Source organism: Pseudorca crassidens, chromosome 11 (assembly GCF_039906515.1).
Source record: "Pseudorca crassidens isolate mPseCra1 chromosome 11, mPseCra1.hap1, whole genome shotgun sequence".
Lineage (NCBI taxonomy): Eukaryota > Metazoa > Chordata > Mammalia > Artiodactyla > Delphinidae > Pseudorca > Pseudorca crassidens.
In genome coordinates this window covers 68,061,378-68,078,231 of record NC_090306.1, presented here as the reverse complement: position 1 = coordinate 68,078,231, position 16,854 = coordinate 68,061,378, and the positions used below count along the sequence as shown (strand labels likewise).

Genomic DNA, 16,854 nt, shown 5'->3' with positions numbered 1-16,854 from the left:
CATGGGCACACAAAAGCTAAGTGTGTCTTCATAGTATTTGCCTTCGGGACAGTTGCAGCCTTCAGCACAGTCATCAGGACACTGTTCTGGGGAAGAGAGAGAGATGCAGGAGCGGCGACAGAAGGTGGAGCAGTAATGGTACATCATGCCTTTCTGGCACACCACCCCTGAGGACGAAGAAGCATCAGTTGAGAAAGATCTCCACAGGGCCGAGAAGCATTTTATGCTGGGTTATAAGTCTATGATAGACATAAATCATGAAAAAAGAAGATATCTTACATCAATAAACCTAGAACATTACAGAATCCTATATAATAAATAAATAAATAAAATAATTCTTTGCCTCAGTGTAACAGAAGAACAAAATTTCTATGTGAAATATATTTAAGGGTGACATTCCATAACATTCTTTAACAGTCTGTGCTATAATTTTTTTAAATATTTTTAAGCCATTTTATCCGTCTAAATAAACTTCCCTTCCTCACATTTTAAATTTATTTACTGCTATACTGACACCACCTTCTTCTTTGACATTATTTAATCCTAAGTAAACTTTTAGTCCTCTACAATTAGCACAAAACTTGACTTTATCAATCTGTACTCACAGCTCCTGTTTTTTGCCTTTTTAATCATGTTTGCACTTTTTGCTAAACCCTCCAATTTCTTTTTAGAACAAACTGAACTGATTACAGTAGGCAAACTAAAATAATCGAAAAACACACTTATACAAACAAAAATGCTGGATAAAACACAACTGAAATAATGTTAAATGTATAATTGATATTGTGAGAAAAAAATGGCGGTGGAGGGTAACTTCTCCATACGCCAGAAGTAAAGAGAGAAATAAAATTCAGAACTTTAAGTAGAGGAAGGGAGGATGGGTCCCAGTAATCTTGGACCTGATATTTAACTCTTAAGGAAATGGAAAATGAAAGTTGGTCCTTTTCAGGGCGAGGAATTGGGAGACGCTTAACTTGGACCTCCAAAACAATCTCCATCGTCAGTTGAAAAGATGGACTACAGCAGAGGTCAGCAAACTTTTTTTGTAAAGAGCTAAATGGTAAATAGTTTCTACTTTTCTGGCCATACAGTCTCTGTCACAACTGCTCAACTCTACCCCTGTAGCTCAAAAGCAGTCATAGACAATATGCAAACATATGGGCAGTAAACTTTATTTTCAAAAACACGGGAAGCCCAAGGGTGTAATTTGCCAACTTCTGGACTAGAAGAAATCTGCTCATAGTACAGGGAGATGCCAGGAAAGCTTCTCTAACTCTGTGGGGTCTCTGATGAAATAAAGTATCCTCTGAGAAATCAAATTCCTGCACAGGTTTGGTATATGAATTTACATTACCTTTATATTTACATTATTTTTGTCTTAGAAAGCCCAAGCTGAGAAATTAACATCACAACTGGCCAGTGTTACTCCTGGAATAATAGGAAAAAGTTTTTTGAAACCACTGAGGGATGAAGAGATGGAGAGAATGAAGCTCCTGAAACCCAGGTCACAGAAGATTCTAATGGGGGTAAGGGGAATGGGCAGTCTTGATAAAGAAAGATTAAATCATAAAAGAAATTATAGAACAGTAAGGAAAGGAAACAATCTACTATGCATGATAACAACAGACATCATAACCAGGAAGATTCGAGCCCTAAGAACTTGAGATAATAATTGTCTGTTGCGTAATTTACCTATTTACCTACAAATCTGTGTCACTATACCACATAATGCTTTCCCATACTTTCCAATATTTAGAACATTTCTATAAGAATTTTTTCAAATGTTTCAAATTATTTCTGTTGCATATTTCAAACCATACAACTACACTCTAATTTTGCTTATGGTAAAAATAGTCAAAACCCATTGGTCTTATCCAACAGAGCTCCAATTTTAAGAAATAAAGTATTTCACTTTTTTCATGTTTACACATTATAATAAGTCAAATAACCTAAGCAAATATTGACTTTTTATTTTAAAAAATAGCGGTAATTACAAATACAAAAATCTCTAAAGTGTTATTTGATCATCTTTATCAGTGACAATGCCATCATACTCACCACAGAATGAAATCTGAGCTCTGAAATCGATGGGAACACCATGCTGGCCACAGAGGTAGGCATAGTGGGCAAGAGCATTGCATAGGCAGGCGCTTCCGCACTTGCATGCATCATGGCGGCATAGCTGATAGTACAGCCCAGGGCTAATATAGATGTGGCAAGGAGCAAAGAGCTCTTGGTGGATAACATCACAGTGTGCTGCATATCCAACTAACAGACAAAGAACCCCATTAGCACTTCATTTACTAGTCTAGCTAGTATCAAATACCCCTGAAGTATCAAATTCCAGCACTATCCAAGCATCTTGCTTTCCGAGAAATAACACTGTACTGCATATTATTTTCAATAAGAGCCAATATTTTCAGCTTATACTTCTTTTGGTAATATTGGTAACAGCACTTAATCCATATTTAATATTCTTCTAGCAAAAAAAAAAAAAGAGTATTGTGTTATACCTGAATAAGTTGTGCAACAGAAGGGTTAACTGACAGAAGTGGCCTCAATTACCCCATCACCTGAGGACCATCTTAGGAAATCACCCTAATTCTGCTATAAAGAACTGATGAATATTAGAAGGTTTACCTCCCAACATCCACACACAATAAAAGCAGTGCCAATTGTGGATGTTATGGCAATTCCCTGGGATACACAATTATCCAGGAAGGACTAGGAATCATCTCACTCCAATGGAGTCTCTGAGGTAAATGGTAATGAGGTAGATGCCACATAGTCGTTAAATGCAATATCTGCGCAAGGCATAGTGCACAATGTCTGGTAAATATTAGGAGATCAATAATGTTTGATAAATGAATCTATGACGAATACGTGAGTAAATGAATAATGAACAGAAATTGGTAATGGAACATATGCTAAAGGCTATGAGCTATCACTACCAAGCCATTTGAGGGGATGTGTATAGTAAGTTCTTGAAATGTGTTGACTTTTCCTTGAGAATGACTGCTCAGATATAATTCTTTATGGGAGTAACCAAGTTTGACAAAACAATCTGGATTTCATCTTTCTGAAAAAGCCTCGTCCTGTGATTTCTTGGTGCAATGGACCTTGATTGCATTGATTTCTTCACAGATAAAATTAATCAATCTTTGAGCTGTCATTGTCTTTGAGAGACAAGATGAGCTGCTAGAGATAGAATTTTTTCATTACTGAGGAATTATACTGAACTTTTTTTGCTGAGCATTTTAAATATATTTATTATTGGAAACACATGGTAATTATCTAAGTAATTACCTGAGTATTATATATTTTTGCATTGTTATGCACATAATATATGAAAACAAATGACAGACTATAACAGCATACTATTAGCATATATACTCCTAATTCCCAGGATCTCCAAGCAATAGCTTTTATTGCATGCCCTAAAGATTTGTAGATCAAAAAACATTCCTACTGACATTAAGTGAAAGGGTGACTCAGAAAATCCTTGTTTAAAAATATCCTTCAGAATCCATATTAGAGTTGACTTTCATCTATTTATTTTCCTTTCTTTGGGGATCTTTTTGAATTTACCTATTTGAAATTAAAAAATAATAGTTCATGGCAAAGGTGAAGAAAAATAATGTCTAAAATATATATGTCATAGAAGATATAAGATATGGGGACAAAAATATATATATAAAAAAATGGTAGGGAATAAAGGAGGTCATTAAAGAAACAACCAGAGAAAATTGGAGTAAAGTCCAATTGATAAATTAGAAGTTGGCCTAGATTAAAAAAAAAAAATCACTAAAAGCAAGATTATCTTGTTTTCTTTCCAGGACACTAAAACTATAAGTTAATAATAAGGACCACAGAACAATAAACAGAATCCTTCCAAACAACCACTACAAAATCCAGAAACTCTGCTAACTTCTCATGGGTACTCAATCAATATTAATAATGAATTTTTAAAACTACATAAAAACAGTAAACCAACCAAAATAAAGGAACAAATTTAAATTATAAAAATATCTATTTAAGCATGCACATTAATTTTCTTTCACAAAGTGATTTTGAAAAAAAAAATATGCCTTCTTTTATTGAACAGTAAAATAGCCTTTCACGTGGTCTGCTGTGGCTTTAGTAAAAAAAAAAAATACAGCCAAAAATTCTTGGCATGTGAGTTGCACTGTCATTGTAAATTGGAACTCTAAGACAATCTCAAATTGTTACACACCTGACGGCACAAAGCTTCTCTGGATCACTGGCTTCCTGCTTATGAAGCCATAATATGTTCTGTGAGTAGGAACTCGTAGTGTGACATCAATAAACAGGAGAATTCACATGCACTGTCACACTGTGGAACCGAAGTTGAATATCCCAAGACTATACGAGCATTATTAGAATACTTCCAGAGATTTTTCTTTAGCATTTAAATAATCTGAAATACCCAAAATGCTAGCTCACATTTGGGAACAGTTGAGGGATTTCTGAACATCTAAAATAAGTAAATTTATGAATGCAGAGTAGTAAATAAAAGAGTCATTTTCTGGAGTTCTTTTTTAAAGTAACCTAGATTACATAAAGAGGCATATGTATTAAATAAAAATACATAAAGAATGGCATCGATTTTATCATAATGAAGAAAATCAGAATTTAAAATCACTATCTAATTTTACAAAATTACAGTAATAGAGAGAACTTTTTCTTAGGTTTACATGCAGAAAGACTTACTGTTTTGTTGATTAATGTTGCAGGGGTCCATCACAGGAACATGAACAGGTGCAAAACAAGTGGAGGAAACTCTCCATGCATTTGCATGAAGTTGTGGGGTACCTTCTATCATGCCTGATGGAGAACTAGAAAGCAAATATAATATTCTCTTAGCCTCTCCCATTCATTTCCTTCCTTCAGAGTCTTCAAATATTGAAAAAAGAGAATACTATTTTTTTAATTTACAAAGAAATCTTAAAGCTTGAAATGTTTTATTACATCTTTAAATATACACGGTGTTAGCTTCTTATTATTAAGTTTTACAATGTGTCAAATTGTGGACATACATGGTTTTATTTAATAATCATTTCAGCCTTGTGAAGGACACACCATTATCCCCATTTTAGAGAGAAGGCAAAGCAGAAGCTTAGAGAAATATTAATGTTCACTCAGCTGCTAAGTGTCAGAGGTGAGATTCAAACGTAGTTCACACCACTTGGATGAAATATCACACAACCAAAGCATGAATGCATGTGGTTTAGGGAGGTGGAGGTAGGGAGCTCACGTGATTCTTTTCAGGGTAAAGACAAATGTCCTAAAGAAGAAATAGTCTACACTGCTGGTTCAGTATTTCAATTTTCATTATGAGGCCTGACATACTGAGGTTCCACTGTGAGGTTGGGCAAACAAACCAAGTGAAAATTAAGAAGAAATGGTATGAGGCACTCTTCACCCACGTTTTCTCACTTCTTCAGTTCCCTCAGCAAACCAAAGTGGAAGAGAAATATCTATCCTTCAGGCTTATAAACCACAACGTTTAAGAGCCAGACACTAAAATGCCCCCTCCAGAAGTCATCAAGGTTTAGTAACTCATCAGCCAATAGTGAGTGGCAATCCCTGTTGTAGCTGTGCCAGACACTGTCAGAACTACTTAGAGAATCAGGTTGGACTAGGTTTCCTGTAGGAAGCTTTGACCAAGCAAAACTTCACTAATGCAAGCCATAACTGCATGAATTGCTACAACACGGCCAAATAACAGAGTAGCATTTATCTTCACTCTCTTAGTGTCCAAATAAACATAACTACTTTGCCTACCATTTATCTCAATCACCAATATGAAGCTATATGGAGCTTCTCACCACGAAGACAGGAGTAAAAGAGGGAGCCACACAAGCTACTCCACCATGCTCATCCCTTGTAGCCACCCTTTCCTTCTTTTTTCTATTCCTCAAAATGAAACTATTCTAGAAATGTATAGAATTATAACAGACACCCAATCCAAAATCTAATTTTGCTCCAATGAGAACACGAAGACTCACAGAAATTGCATGACTTGCACTAGCTCTTCTCATTCTTTCCCTCTCCATCCCTCTTTATCCCTACAAAGCACAATAAAATAGGTCAAGGTGATAGGTGTACTCAGGATTCCCAGGAGGAACTGACTCAGAGCTTGGCTCTCTTATTTCATTTAATTCACTTAAAACAATAAATACCAAAAAAAAAGCTGAAATGTAGACCCATTTATTTATTGCATTCATTTTATAAAATAGCCTTTCAGTTCACCGTAGTGAATTTACTAAAACAAGGCATACAAAATAAATTTTCAAGTAATTAATATTTTCCATTCATTATGTTTGCAGATTCACATTGACTTTGTGATGCAAGGAATTTTAACTGCTTATGCTGGAAAGCTAAACAATGTTTGAAAATTATCTCTGACTCTGAAATATTATCCTGCACTGTTATCAGGCCTGAATGTTTATACATGGAGGAGACTGGTGCCTTAGAAAGAGGCAGACAGATCTGCCATCTGTTAAACATTGACTACTAACCCATTCTGACAAACAGGAAGAGAAAAGGCTTAATGTCTCCTCTGCACATCTTAACCAAGTCACTTAATATAGTTTCTGTTTCACAAATTGATAAGAAATCAATATTCTGATCTACCAGTAAATGAAACAAACAAACAAACAAAACCCGTAAATGACCTAAAAGCAAATTAATTACACAGGAGAAAAGGTAAAAGAAACTCTCTTTTAAAATTACAAAACTGAAATGCCCTTTCTCCTTGCTGATCCAGATTCTCTTCTTGGTGCTACATCAAAAGTCCTACCTCCGTTCAGTTCAACTGTCTAGTGCATATAAGGTACTCTGCTAGTTCTTAAGAATATAAGGATTAAGGACACGGTCTTTATTCTCAAAGCCTTTGCAGTTGTTTTTTTTGTTTATTGTTTTTTTTTTTTGCGGTACGCAGGCCTCTCACTGTTGTGGCCTCTCCCGCTGCAGAGCACAGGCTCCGGACGCGCAGGCCCAGCGGCCATGGCTCACGGGCCCAGCCGCTCCGCGGCATGTGGGCTCTTCCCAGACCGGGGCACGAACCCGCGTCCCCTGCATCGGCAGGCAGACTCCCAACCACTGCGCCACCAGGGAAGCCCGCCTTTGCAGTTTTAAGTGGAAACCAGACAGATAAACGACAGATTTTCATAGATAAAAGAGTCAAAATTAACTTTGGTGGGATACAAACTCACTTTTTGAAGCAAATAATGACCGAGTTGGTTTGAAAAATAAATAGGAGTTAATGGGGAAGATTAGGGAGCGGACAGAACCCAAAGCAGGAAGAATATGCAGAAGTGTTTTTTTAATGGCATTTGGAGAATGGCTTCTCCAGGAAACGCTCCCCGCCTACCCAGCCCACCCTGAGCTACTCAAAATTTTGCTGTGCTTCTAGCCACAACCACACAAGTTAACACTTAACTTTTTGAATTCACCTCAGTATTTTTATACATATTGTGATTAATACCTCGCCTAGAACAAATTATTTCTGAAAGACGGTTGTCCCTTCCCAATCCACAATATAAGCTCCTTGAGGATGGGAACAATGTCTTACTGCCTCTATTGTCCCACAGTGCTTAGCACAATAACAGGTGCTCAAAGCATTTACACTAAGTTATACACCATGTCTTATCACATGTAGGTGAAAGTGCTTTGTCAATACAAGGGGTATAAATGTATTTTATTGCTTTTTCTCCTAATGAAACACCAACTATCATAAAATCCAATTAACTTAGATGCCACAATGTTGCTTTAGAGATATCATTCATACCAAATGATATCAATATTATTAAAGTATAATTTACTATCATTCATACCAAATGATTCTAAGACTTTTTAAAGGCAGCAAAATTTTTTTTACATAAAATACCGTTAAGCTTGATAGGATAGGCGGCAGAAAGAGAATAACGGGAAGTTATTCTGTGGGTAGCCTTCAGGCTCTTGAGTCTCACTACTTAAACCCAAAGTCCAGCTCCACTGTATTTGAGCTATGTGACTGAGCTATTTATTTGTCACTTTGGTGCCTCAGTTAGCTTCCTTATCTATAAAACAGAGATACTAATCAGGGGATTGCTACAAAATTTAAATACAGTAATCCATGTAAAGCTCTTGGAACAGTGAGTACTAAGCTATTATTAGTTAAGTAAACATTTTTAATGTAAGAATTTATATCCTCTAAATTACTAGTCATTAAATTATGTTAGCTATACAGAGATCATACTTACAGAAAATCATCCCTTATGTTCCCATTAAACGTGCCACACAGACCTAACGTTCTTCTTTTCCACGCACTAGTGAGCTGAATATAAACTCTTTCCCCATCTATAGCAAACAGAATCTTTAAACCAAACGTGGTTTTTAGAAGAATAAATAAGGATGACAGAGTCTGAATTTCAACAATTCCTGCAGGAAAAGAACATACATAAATCAGCTTTGAGACTCACAGGCAGTGTTCTGAAATGCTAATGTACAACATCGGGAGTCTTCTTCCAAAAGACTTCTTCCCAGTTCCTGCTCCTGTGCTCCGGGGCCAATTTTCACCACCTTGTGCCTGCTTTCTTTTCTTCCATTTCCCTCTGGGTCTTCAGCAGATATTTTTAATACATTGTCAGGTGCACATGTAATTTCAGTTGGCAAGCATCTCATGGTGGGGGTGGACAGTCCTTAGACATTTGAAATCTGATCTCTTTTCCTTAACGTGTGTGTGTGTGTGTGTGTGTGTGTGTGTGTGTGTGTGTGTGTGTGTTCCCACGAATTGGTCATGATTCAATAAGGAAGGGGCACTTTTTCAAAAACTCCCCATTCCTTTGAAACTGTCAGCAAAAAGGGGAGCACAGCACTAGAGAAGCACCATTTTATGAGACATCTTTAGAGAAGAGAAACTTGTGCTCAAGACTGAATTTGACTTTTGCAACCAGAAGAGTTGCTCCTGCATCTCTATCACAATTTCTGCCATCAGTCTGGTCACCAAACCGAGAAATCTGAGAATCATTCTTTGATCACTTCATCCCCCTTGTTGTCCTTCCCCAACCAACCCCAATCCAATCCATCACCGAGTTGACAGCACTTTTTTTCTAAATAAAATTTCAATCTGTTTTCCTCTCTCCATCTCTACTGTCACTGTCTTGGATCAGTTCCTCCTCATTCCTTGTATGCCCTCCTCTAATAATATCCTAACTATTATCTGTGCCTACTGTCTAACATTTCTCAAAGCCATTTCCATAGTGTTGTTATAGTAGTCTACCAAGAAAAAAAAGACAAAGTTAGTCTCCTCATTAAAACTCATTGCTTATTTGGTTGAAGCATATGAGATTGCCAGCTTTGTACATAAAAATGGTCAAATAATAACAATTGCATATTCAATTTCATATCAAGTTCAATCAACATCCTGGCACGACATTGACTGTGACCATGTAATTTATAACACAATTCAAGACATTTCTGAAAGCAAAACAGACTGTTATTAGCAACTATACTGGAACACAGGCATGAACAGGGCCTCCCAGGAAAACCACAAAGTATGATGCCCTGTATATAAGGCATTCCCCATGGAATTAAGAGATACAAACTACTATGTATAAAACAGATAAGCAAGAAGGATATATTGTACAGCACAGGAAATAACAATCATTGTTTTGAAATAACTTTAAATGAAGTACAATCTATAAAAATATTGAATCACTATGTTGTATAACTAAAACTAATATAATATTGTAAGTCAATTATACTTCAATTTAAAAAATAAGGTCTTTCCCATTCTCACCCCCATCTCTTTCCCTCTTCTCATCTCTGGACATTCTACACTTACCCTCTTCATGCTGCAGCAATGCCAAAGTAGTTATAGTTCCCCCTAAACATACTGCATAGTTCTCCTCTTTGCTATGCCTAGAACACTTCCCCCATCTCCTTCATCCGTAAGGATGTAGGAGCTGTAAATGCTCAATGAGATAGTCCCTTTCTTAAGAAAATTTTCTGACCATACCTGCAGGGTTGAGTGAGTTGTACCTAATCATTTAGACCCCCGAAGTCCCTATGCATATCTTTGGGTTTATCATATTTTTAAGTGGCTGTTTACTCGTATCTCTCCTCTTCCAAACTCTAGTCCACTTGAGATAAACACTAGATCCCATAAACATGGCAGTCTCAACTAAGTCTGGCTGAGGAGCTGGCAACACATAGTCACTCAATAAATGTTAGGTTAGTCGGCTAATGGGAAAAGACTCCATTGAAGTCGTGCTGCTGTTGTTGTTCATGTAAGAAAAGTACACCATCAGCATTGCTTCTTACCATTCAGACTGAATCCCTGGTTAGGACTGGTGAGGATCTGTCCTCCCCTACTAAGGGTCACTTGTTTGTTGGAATCATCCTCCAGAATTAGAGTTACAGACTGAAGGCAGACCAAGCCAAGGTTCTGCATAAAAATCAAATTATCAATTAAAGGAGTGAGAGAGAGAGAGAGAAAGACATAGAAAGGGACAGGACCAATGGGAGAAGGAAATGGGAGAGGATGAGGGAGAGAAAGGAGAAAAGAAAGGAGAGAGCACACATGGATAAAAATTTATGGTATATAGAAAACTTGAGAATAAGCAATATAATAGTTATTACATCTTATTGTGAATATAATGTAGCCCCATTACTAATAAAATATATCTTTATGTAGTACATTAAATATACCATATATATACATACCGTTTACACAGATTATTAAATAGAAATTTTTTCAATAAAGTGCCAATAATTATGTTTTCCATACTGCATAATTAAAGGATCTTTCCAAATTCATTTGTGGTATATTAAATATTTTAAAAATTCAATGTAGAAAAGAACAAGGAGAATTACTGTTCCACGCAGAAGGTTAACTGAGACCTGACATATTGCAAAAGAAAAAATAAAAATCAAACTAAAAAAAAGCTAACAAAGTAGACTGGAATTTTGTTGGAAACAACCATTTTATGTTCGAATGAAAATAGAAAAAAAGATTTTGGCAAAATTTTGACTACTTGATTTAGAGAGAGATGAATGAAAGATCTGGGTTTCTTTGTTTACAAATTATTGATGTGCTTATTTCAAGAAAATGTCTTTAAAATAAATATTCCAGAATGCTAAAAAATCCATCATATCTATTTAGAATGATGTGAAACTTGTTAAATTCTGTCAAAAATCACCTTTAAGATAGCAGTCTGTAAAAACAGAACTACCATATGACCCAGCAATCCCACTACTGGGCATATACCCTGAGAAAACCATAATTCAAAAAGAGTCATGTACCACAATGTTCATTGCAGCTCTACTTACAATAGTCAGGACATGGAAGCAACCTAAGTGCCCATCGACAGATGAATGCATAAAGAAGATGTGGCACATATATACAATGGAGTATTACTCAGCCATAAAAAGAAATGAAATTGAGTTATTTGTAGTGAGGTGTAGTGAGGTGGATGGACCTACATAGAGTCTGTCATACAGAGTGAAGTAAGTCAGAAAGAGAAAAACAAATACCGTATGCTAACACATATATATGGAATCTTAAAACAAAATAAATGGTTCTGAAGAATCTAGGGCAGGACAGGAATAAAGATGGACAGGACAGGAATAAAGAAGAATCTAGGGGCAGGACAGGAATAAAGACGCAGACATAGAGAATGGACTTGAGGACACAGGGAAGGGGAAGGGGAAGCTGGGATGAAGTGAGAGAGTGGCATGGACATATATACACTACCAAATGTAAAACAGATAGCTAGTGGGAAGCAGCCACATAGCACAGAGAGATCAGCTTGGTGCTTTGTGACCACCTAGAGGGGTGGGATAGGGAAAGTGGGAGGGAAATGCAAGAGGGAGGAGATATGGGGATATATGTATATGTATAGCTGATTTACTTTGTTATACAGCAGAAACTAACACACCATTGTAAAGCAATTAACATCCAATAAAGATGTTAAAAAAAAAAGAGAGAGCAGTTTTGAAGTAACAAAAAGCTTATTGTCTATTGTGCAGTCATGAAATGTTCCAAAAACCTATACATAAACAAATACCATTTTTAAGAAAGAAAGTACAATAAATACGCACTATTTAATCTGATATATTTTTAATATATTTTAATATCTCTGAATTTATTTTAATATCCTATATTTTAATAGATATTTAGATTTTTAGATATTTAATATCTCTGAAATCAGGATACATGATATTAATAGTATAACAGATTAATCATCAACATGCTTTCTTTCTTTGTAGTATATAGAATAATGATGCATCTTAACAATCAGTGGTGTCCTATTTTTGAAGAAAATAACTATACCCATTCATGTTACCATTCTTAACCGAGATAAGAAGTTTGAGTCAAAAAAAATGAACATTCCTCTGGTCATTTTGAAATGTTCTTACCTGCTCACAGTGAGCTTTCTGTAAAGTAATTGTGAATTTATCTTTTCCAGTTCCTTTTACAAGGATGTATTGGCACATTCCAATGAAAGAATAATGTCGACCATCAAAAGTAGTAAAATGAGAATCACCTACAACAGAGCATTGAACTACCAAAAAAGAAAAAGAAGAAGAAGAAGGAGGAGGAGGAGGAGGTCGGGGGGGGGGGGGAAGAGGAGAAGGAGGAGAAGGGGGAGAAGGGGGAGCAAAGGGGAGCAAAGCAGAGCAAGGAGAAGAGGAAGAAGAGGAAGGAGAAGAAGGAGAAGGAGAAGTAGAAGAAGAAGAGGAAGAAGAAGTAGAGGAGGAAGAAGAGGAAGAGGAAGAAAAGAAGAAGAAGGAGGAGGAGGAGGAGGGGGAGGGGGAGGGGAGGGGAGGGGAGGGGGAGGGGAGGGGAGGGGACGGGGGAGGAGGAGAAGAAGAAGAAGAGGAAGGAGAAGGAGAAGAAGGGGAAGGAGAAGAAGAAGGAGAAAAGGAGAAGGAAGAAGAAATTATGTTTATTCTTAAAAAGAAGTAGGTCAACTTAGGATAAATTTTTAGGTATCAAAAAGAATAACTAAAGTGTTTGACAAACTTACTAAATTATGTTATTCAATTTAACTTAAAATTTATTAAATGATACCTGTCCCACATATTTTTTAGAATATTTCTACTATTTTAGTAAATTTTTCCCAAAGCTGTCTGCTCAGAGCTATCATTTATTCAATTTTCCACTATCCTCTTAATATCTGGATTTAGAAATCATTGCATTTATATGAGATGACCTTACAAAAATCAGTGCTAGCTTCCTCCTCAATTTCAAGAAAATCAAGACATTGTCTTTAAAAACATTTTAAAAGATTACCTGGGCAGTCATGCTCAGTGCAGTTCCAAACTCCACCAACACATACACTAAATGAAATGATAAAAATATTAATCTAATTGTATAGAGAAACTGTATGAATATTTGCAATAACGTATTGGTAAATGTAACCAAAATGTATCATGTTTTTTAGGTTCGGAATAATCTGACTTGAAAAATATCTCTCCAAAAGTTCAATTAACTGATACATTTGGACTGGCAAGCACCTAAATTATTATTTATTGCATTAGTCAAGAACAAAAACACTAAGCAGAGAACTTCTGTTTCTGTCCTTCCCTCATTGATTAAACCAAAAAAGGTCACACACAATAAAGTATTTACCCACATCATTAGAGAAATATATAGAGAGAGGTTAAGATTAATAAGTTAACTCATCTACTAAAAATTTTAAAAGTTGGCTTTGAGCATCATCAGACATTAAGGAGAGAGAAAAGATATTCCCTTTGTAAGATAAATTCTGCCTTCTACCATCAAACAGGTATGAATTTTGGAGGACAGAAGCAGTCTCAGAATGGCAGGAACTCAAATCAGTATCTAAGAGCAGGGTTAGTTTTCAATTGCATTTCAGTTATATACACAGACACCTAAGGGAAAATTGCCTAAAGACATTTACACCTCTGTTTCTTTTTAGATTGCCCTGAAGGGATTTAATCTTTGGCTATAATAGTTTTAGTTAGCTAATTTAAGAAGAATTTCTAAAAGTCTCTAATCATGGCCAAAAACTGGATAGTCACTTTTTAAGGTACTCAATAGAGAAGGCCAAGAGAACCATCAAGTTCTAAAGGTAAAAGTTTGTGCAAATTGGTGATTATGAATAACAAGACAATTCAACAGTTCATCACATGGATATAAGATTTTATAGAACTACCAAGGGAAGTGAGGAGAATTACATCATAAAAGAAAATATAGATGTTCCCCCCACCACCCTGTCCCTGTAAGGCTTTAAATAAAAGGAAAACTGTGTCTTGGAATTTTTGGAAGAAAAATCAATAAAAAGTATATTTCTTTAAACATATGTCATGGTAAAATGGTCAACTAGTCAAGTATCCAGAAATAATTAGCTGTACATTAATCACATACCATTCAGTACATTCTTGTTCAATTTTTGAACCAACTGAATAAGCTAATCCATGAAAACTGCATGGGCAATTTTCCAAGGAGATGCAAGTCCCATTTTCCATTATGAGGCCTATTTAAGAAAAACATATCAAATTCACAAAATAAATAATAAAGATTGTATTCTTTGAATATAATAATTCAACCAACTTTTATTGAACACTTGCTTACACTATGTGCTGGAAATAACAAGTTTCTTTACTTTCAAGGAGGTTACCAACAGCCTTGCTCTGTCTCAATCAGTAGCTACCTTATAAGGGTCTATTTCAGTGGTTTTCAACTTTCTTATCCCATGACTTGCCATCAGAAATTCAAGATTCACAGTACAAAATTAGGGCAACTAATGTCTCTTTGCTTTTGAGGGAAGAGGGGAGGAGAAGAGGGAGAAAGTATATTTTTGGTTTTATTTCTGTTTATGTCAAAGTGAGAGATTTACACTATCATCACACAGATAATAAAGAGCCAAGCAGTGCTTCTCAAAGGGTTAGTACAGTAGAACTGCATTTAGTACTTCTCTCTAATGAGGAAAGGTGGTCGAACCAGTGTTACTAAGCACACTGTTTGATTCAGCTGATCTGGTTTTCAGAGTAAGACTCTCTAGATGAAGGAAGCATTGACTTATATTTTGGTGCACGGATTTATATTCTGGTGCAAACTCCTTATCTCATCACTGGCTGGTAACAAACAGTTTAGGCCTGGCACGGGTCCAAAGCACTTAGAGTAGCACTGACAGAACAATGGACTGAGGTCAACAGATCTGATTCCAAGTAGTCCTCAGTCATATTAAGTGTATGACAGTGGGAAAATCACTTAACATCTCTGGGATTCTATTTTTTTTTAATCTGTAAAAATAAAAGGGTTTGAGTAAATCCTCAATGTTCTTATAAATGTCTATCAGTATAGCAGATTTAAATCCCGTTTCTATCACTTACTATGTTACTTCTAATTTCAAATATTAAAACTACATCAGGACTAAAATCTTGTACTGCCAAAATGTGAAGGTTTTTTTTTTTCTGAACTTGATTTCATCTTTAAAAAATGAAAGTATATAAATTATTAAATATCTTTAAATACTCAAGAGAACAAAAGATCTGCCATGGGTAACTTCAAGACAAAGTTCCAAACTTCCAAGGAAATTTGCAAAGGAATAAGGCTTTTACTAAAGAAAAGCAGCCATTCCTTCTAGTCACTTCAAGGATCAAATCCTACAAGGATAGAAAATCACAACAGCCCTATCATCCTGAGAGATGACATTAAGATATGATTCTTGGATCACAGGGGTACTAGTTTCCAGGAGTGCAGACATGGTTTCTTTCATGAAGCACTTACCATCCGCGCAGTAACATCCGTCAAGACAATGGAGATTACTCCCAAGACATTGGTCCTCAAATGTGCAGGTTGGTGGGCAACAACTGATACAATCCCGATGGACAAAGCTGTCATCACATTTATCAACTAAAATGGGCAAACAGGCGAGCTGTAAATCAACTTTATTCAACACTCAAAAAGATTACAGTGGGGTTTTTGGGTTTTTTTTAATTTTTTATTGAAGTATAGTTGATTTACAATATTGTATACATTTCAGGTGTACAGTACAGTGATTCAGAGATATATATTATATATATATGTGTATATATATATATATATATATATATACACATATACATATATATATACATATTCTTTTCCCTTATAGGTTATTACATAATATTGAGTATAGTTCCCTGTGCTATAGTAGATCCCTGTTGGTTATCTATTTTATACATAGTAGTGTATATATGTTAATCCCAGCCTCCTAATTTATCCCTCCCCCACCTCCATTTCCCCTTTGGTAACCATAAGTTTGTTTTCTGTGTCTGTGACTCTCTTTCTGTTTTGGAATAAGTTCATTTGTGTCTTTTTTTTTCTTTTAGATTCCACATATAAGCAACATCATATGATATTTGTCTTAAGGAGATGTGGTGTATACACACACACACACACACACACACACACACACACACACACACAAAATGGAATATTACTCAGTCATAAAAAAGAATGAAATAATGCCATTTGCAGCAATATGGATTGACCTAGAGATTATCATACTAAGTGAAGTAAGGCAGACACAGAAAGACAGAGATTACAGTGTTTTAAAAGTATGCAAAAGTTTACCAACATTATTGCATCAATAACAAGTATTTGCAATTCATTAGTTTTGAGCACTAGGGTAAGTTTTGAGTACTAGGATAAGCCTAAAATTAATAGAGGTGCACAGGGCTGGAAAATAATGAAACATACTGCATGCTGGAAAGTCATCTCTCCAGTCTTGAATAGGGTAGCCAGCATGGGAACAGGCTCTAGCATACTCGGTGGCTGCTCGACAATAGGTCTCATCATCGTGAGTTCTGAAAAGTGAAAAGACAGATCCAATA

The 16,854-nt window shown here is 35.8% G+C and overlaps 1 protein-coding gene across 1 annotated transcript in view; it reads right to left on the bottom strand.

Annotated features, from left to right (window-relative positions):
• OTOGL (otogelin like) overlaps positions 1-16,854 on the bottom strand; it is a 149,428-nt gene that overhangs the window by 95,464 nt on the left and 37,110 nt on the right. Inside the window, 10 exon segments of the mRNA XM_067697438.1 lie at positions 2-167; positions 2,059-2,268; positions 4,732-4,856; positions 8,268-8,445; positions 10,330-10,453; positions 12,427-12,572; positions 13,304-13,350; positions 14,402-14,510; positions 15,767-15,892; positions 16,721-16,827. Coding sequence (XP_067553539.1) covers positions 2-167; positions 2,059-2,268; positions 4,732-4,856; positions 8,268-8,445; positions 10,330-10,453; positions 12,427-12,572; positions 13,304-13,350; positions 14,402-14,510; positions 15,767-15,892; positions 16,721-16,827 — 1,338 coding nt within the window.